The sequence below is a fragment of the Rhinopithecus bieti genome, unplaced genomic scaffold (genome assembly GCF_001698545.2).
Source record: "Rhinopithecus bieti isolate Rb0 unplaced genomic scaffold, ASM169854v2 scaffold_39870, whole genome shotgun sequence".
Lineage (NCBI taxonomy): Eukaryota > Metazoa > Chordata > Mammalia > Primates > Cercopithecidae > Rhinopithecus > Rhinopithecus bieti.
Window position 1 is genome coordinate 28,870 of NW_016817144.1, and position 4,038 is coordinate 32,907.

Genomic DNA, 4,038 nt, shown 5'->3' on the forward strand with positions numbered 1-4,038 from the left:
GCTTGTAGCTCCAGGAGAGATTTATGATTAAATTTAAGGTGTTTAGCCCATCTCCCTGGCCAAGGAGACTTAAGGAGACACTGGCTGAGGGTTTCTAGAAAATGTTATTCATTCTTCTGTAAAAACTGCAGCCAGGACTACTCTGGTTCATCACACCAATTCGGATGGGTTACCTTTCACCAGAGACATTAAAGGCTCCAAATTAGAAAGGCACACACAGGCATGGTGAAGTAAAGAAAAGGGTGGACTTTAATGTTTATTTACAGGATGCTGCAAGATATGAAATTCCACATAGAAATAAGAAACCTAGTCAGAGGACAAGCTTCATACAGTATGTACAGTTGGAACTGTTCAAGTATAGTTTCAGTGTAAAAAGTGCTACAATAACAAACCACATTTAAAAAGAGTTCTTAGTAGAGAAACAATAAGACAAAATACCATGGTACACAACAAATGTATGCCTCAGCTATGTGATCTAAAAGGTAAAGGTCCCAGGAGCCCCGTCCTGAACTTGGAAGGTGTAGCCTTCAGAGGTAGTTTCCGGCACAACGTTTTGATCTTCCTCTTCCTGGAAATATATTACAAAAAGAATGTAAGTATTTCAAGCAGCAGCCTACCTGGAAGTCTATATTTAATCTCTAGGTCTTGATCTGCATATTATACCTTTAATTCTGTATGATATTCTAGTATTTGACATGGGGAGGGAGGGTCTCTGAAACTTTGCCAATTCCTGAGTGCCTGGGGAGTTGCGGGGACCGGGGATAAGGAATGCTACTAGAGTAATAGAAACAGATTTTTTTCTTTCCCAACTGCCACTTTTCAATAGGAAAAGACTGTATTAGGCCCAGAGCATAGTGGTGGGTTTGGCCTACTTCTCTATCACCTCCTACAATGACACCCACTAACTTACCCTCCAGATAGTCTAAGATTCTCAAGGCTGTTCATTTGAAACTAATCTGGTGACTTTTTTTTTTTTTCGAGACGGAGTCTCACTCTGTGGCCCAGGCTGGAGTGCAGTGGCCGGTTCTCAGCTCCCTGCAAGCTCCGCCTCCCGGGTTTATGCCATTCTCCTGCCTCAGCCTCTGAGTAGCTGGGACTACAGGCGCCTGCCACCTCGCCCGGCTAGTTTTTTGTATTTTTTAGTAAAGACGGGGTTTCACCGTGTTAGCCAGGATGGTCTCGATCTCCTGACCTCATGATCCACCCGTCTCGGCCTCCCAAAGTGCTGGGATTACAGGCTTGAGCCACCGCGCCCGGCCATAATCTGGTGACTTTTAAAATCTCAGTTTAAAAAGATTTTATTGCCATCAAGCCAAACTAGAGGGGCAAATAAGTACATTATGTCCTATGCACACTGATATTTTACTATATTTAACAAAGATATGAGACTTATTTTAAGAAGTATGAAGGGGAAAAAAGGCTCATGGCCTTGACTTTAGATGTTTCCAAGTTGTTATTAATATTACCATCCATTACTCACCTCTACAGAGAAATACTTCTCAATTAAGCTTAACGAAGCCTTATACACAGACTCATTTTCATGGTTTTGTAGAGCTTCAATTTTGTCTAAGCCTCCACATTCTTCAATCATTATACTAAGTTTCTCAGTTTCACCTAGTTTCTCAGCAGCCTAAAAAAAAATTCCAAGTTTACTGGTATATACTCTGAATGTTTTATTTTAATGAACAAAACAACATCGATAATTTGAATATAGATACATGTCAGGCAGAAATAAGCACCTAACAGTTCCTTCAACAAACCTATCACTATCACAGTCCATCTTATTTATATTTTGTTGAAACTCAATGTGATTGGATCTATACCTGCTTTTAGCACTACTTCAACTGGAGCCAAAGATCTTACAATCAATAGCTCTCAACTTTATCTATGTATCAAAATCACATGGTCAACTTTTAAAACACACTGCATTCCAGTTCAACTGCTCTGCTATGGGAACAGGGGCTTATTGTTCTGTAAAAAATCCTTTATCATCACAAGGTGTAGCCAAGGTATCAAAGGCAAAGAAAGATGGCCTATGGAGTGCTAAACTAAATGTCTGACCAGAATGTGTGTTGGTATTAAGGATTTACTGGACATACGGAATGGTATGTAGGTTAGTTTTCCTTTAAATTTTTAACTTTAAAGAGATACACAAGTATCTATAGATGAAATAACAGATTTGCTTCAAAGTAACTTACGGGATTAGATGAGGGGAAGAATAAATACTGGCCACATATTGACAAATTATTTATACACAGTGACAAATACGCCAGCATCCATTATTGTAGGCTCGACTTTTTTTTTTTTTAGACAAGAGTTTCACTCTTGTTGCCCAAGATGCAGTGCAATGACGCAAACTCAGCTCACTGCAACTTCCACATCCCGGGTTCAAGTGATCCTCCTGCCTCAGCCTCCTGAGTAGCTGGAATTACAGGCGCCTGCCACCACGCCCGGCTAATTTTTTGTATTTTTAGTAGAGATGGGGTTTCACTATGTTGGCCAGGCTTGTCTCAAACTCCTGACCTCGTGATCTGCCCACCTCAGCCTCCCAAAGTGCTGGGATTACAGGTGTGAGCCACCGCGCCCAGCCTGTAGACTCAACTTCTATATGTAAAAATCTCTAGAATCTAAAGTTGATGAGTAGGACTTACCTACCACCAATCACTATGACAAAGTGCCATATGCTGGTATGCTTGGATCAATTAGGGATAGAACCAGAAGAAAAATATAATTCAATTTTTTTTTTTTCTGAGACAGTTTCACTCTTCCGCCCAGGCTGGAGTGAAGTGACGATTTTGACTCACTGCAACCTCTACCCCCCTGCCCAGAGTTCAAGCGATTCTCCTGCCTCAGCCTCCCGAGTAGCTGGGATTATAGGCGCCCGCCACCACACATGGCTAATTTTTGTATTTTTAGCAGAGACAGGGTTTCGCCATGTTGGCCAGGCTGATCTCGAACTCTTGACCTCAGGTGATCCACCCACCTTGGACTCTCAAAGTGCTATGATTACAGGCATGAGCCACTATGACTGGCCAAGTCACTCAAATTTAATTTCACCAAAATTCGGTATGAAATTGGGACATTAAATCAACCAAGTAAACAGATGTGATGAGTCCACATAAACGCCCGACTTCGATTCAGGTCCCATCATCCACTTGTCATCTCTTTCATATCTTTGATAATGCCTGCCACATTTTTAATCAAAGGTGTGGCCCACCTAAACATGCTTTCTGAATCTGTGGCTTACTAGTGAGTAAACTTACAACAGCTGCCCTCCCCCAGGTCTAAATAGTAAACTGATTATTATCAAGTTCAAACTCAAACAAAGCCACCATGATAGGACTTACCTGAAAGATATTTGAAATGGCATCCAGGATAACCAGAATAATCTTGGTATCTTTTGCAGTTAAGAGGTTCATCAACGGTTCTATTATGCCACAGTGAACGAGGTACACAATCTGCTCAACTGTTCCACCACTAGTATAGTTGGTCACGGCCCATACAGCCTCCTTTTGTGTCTTAAAATCTGCCTATTAAACATAAGGAAATGGTTTTATTTCAGAAAGTTGCAAGAATAAGTATCCTAGAGTACTTTTTCACAAAAACAATGACTCAAAGTACCAAGGTTCTACCCAACCATGAGTGAAAGGGGTTACTGGGTATTTTTCAGCAAAGGACTCCAAGTAGAACCCAAGATTCTTGCACGTGAAGAAGCTTATCAAGCAGAGCTTTCTATAAATACTAAAAATGACTTGATTAAATCCTAAGACTTCGTTACCTTAGAAAGAACACTGACAAGGAATGGGACTAATCCATGATTCACAACTTGCTGTATCTGGTCCTGACGGCCAGCTGTGATGTTTGACATTGTCCATGTAGCTTCCTTCTGAATGTTAGTTTTGGGGTTGGTGAGCAGGCTGGGAAAGACAGCGAGTGCTCCTGCATCAATTACAACCTGAGTCTGTTCATCTGTACCAGTGACAATATTCCCTATGGCTCTTAGGGCAGGAGTCTGGAAAAAAAAAAAAAAAAAAAAAG

General features: G+C 41.1%; 1 protein-coding gene across 1 annotated transcript in view; it reads right to left on the minus strand.

Moving 5' to 3' along the window:
* Window positions 1-226: 226 nt before the first annotated feature.
* The window catches only part of KPNA2 (karyopherin subunit alpha 2), a 10,517-nt gene continuing 6,705 nt past the window's right edge, over window positions 227-4,038 (minus strand). The window contains exons 3-6 of the mRNA XM_017855818.1: window positions 3,779-4,022; window positions 3,348-3,530; window positions 1,481-1,630; window positions 227-568 (exon numbers count right to left, since the gene is read on the minus strand). Coding sequence (XP_017711307.1) covers window positions 476-568; window positions 1,481-1,630; window positions 3,348-3,530; window positions 3,779-4,022 — 670 coding nt within the window. The 3' untranslated portion in view covers window positions 227-475. The remainder of the gene's footprint in view (window positions 569-1,480; window positions 1,631-3,347; window positions 3,531-3,778; window positions 4,023-4,038) is intronic.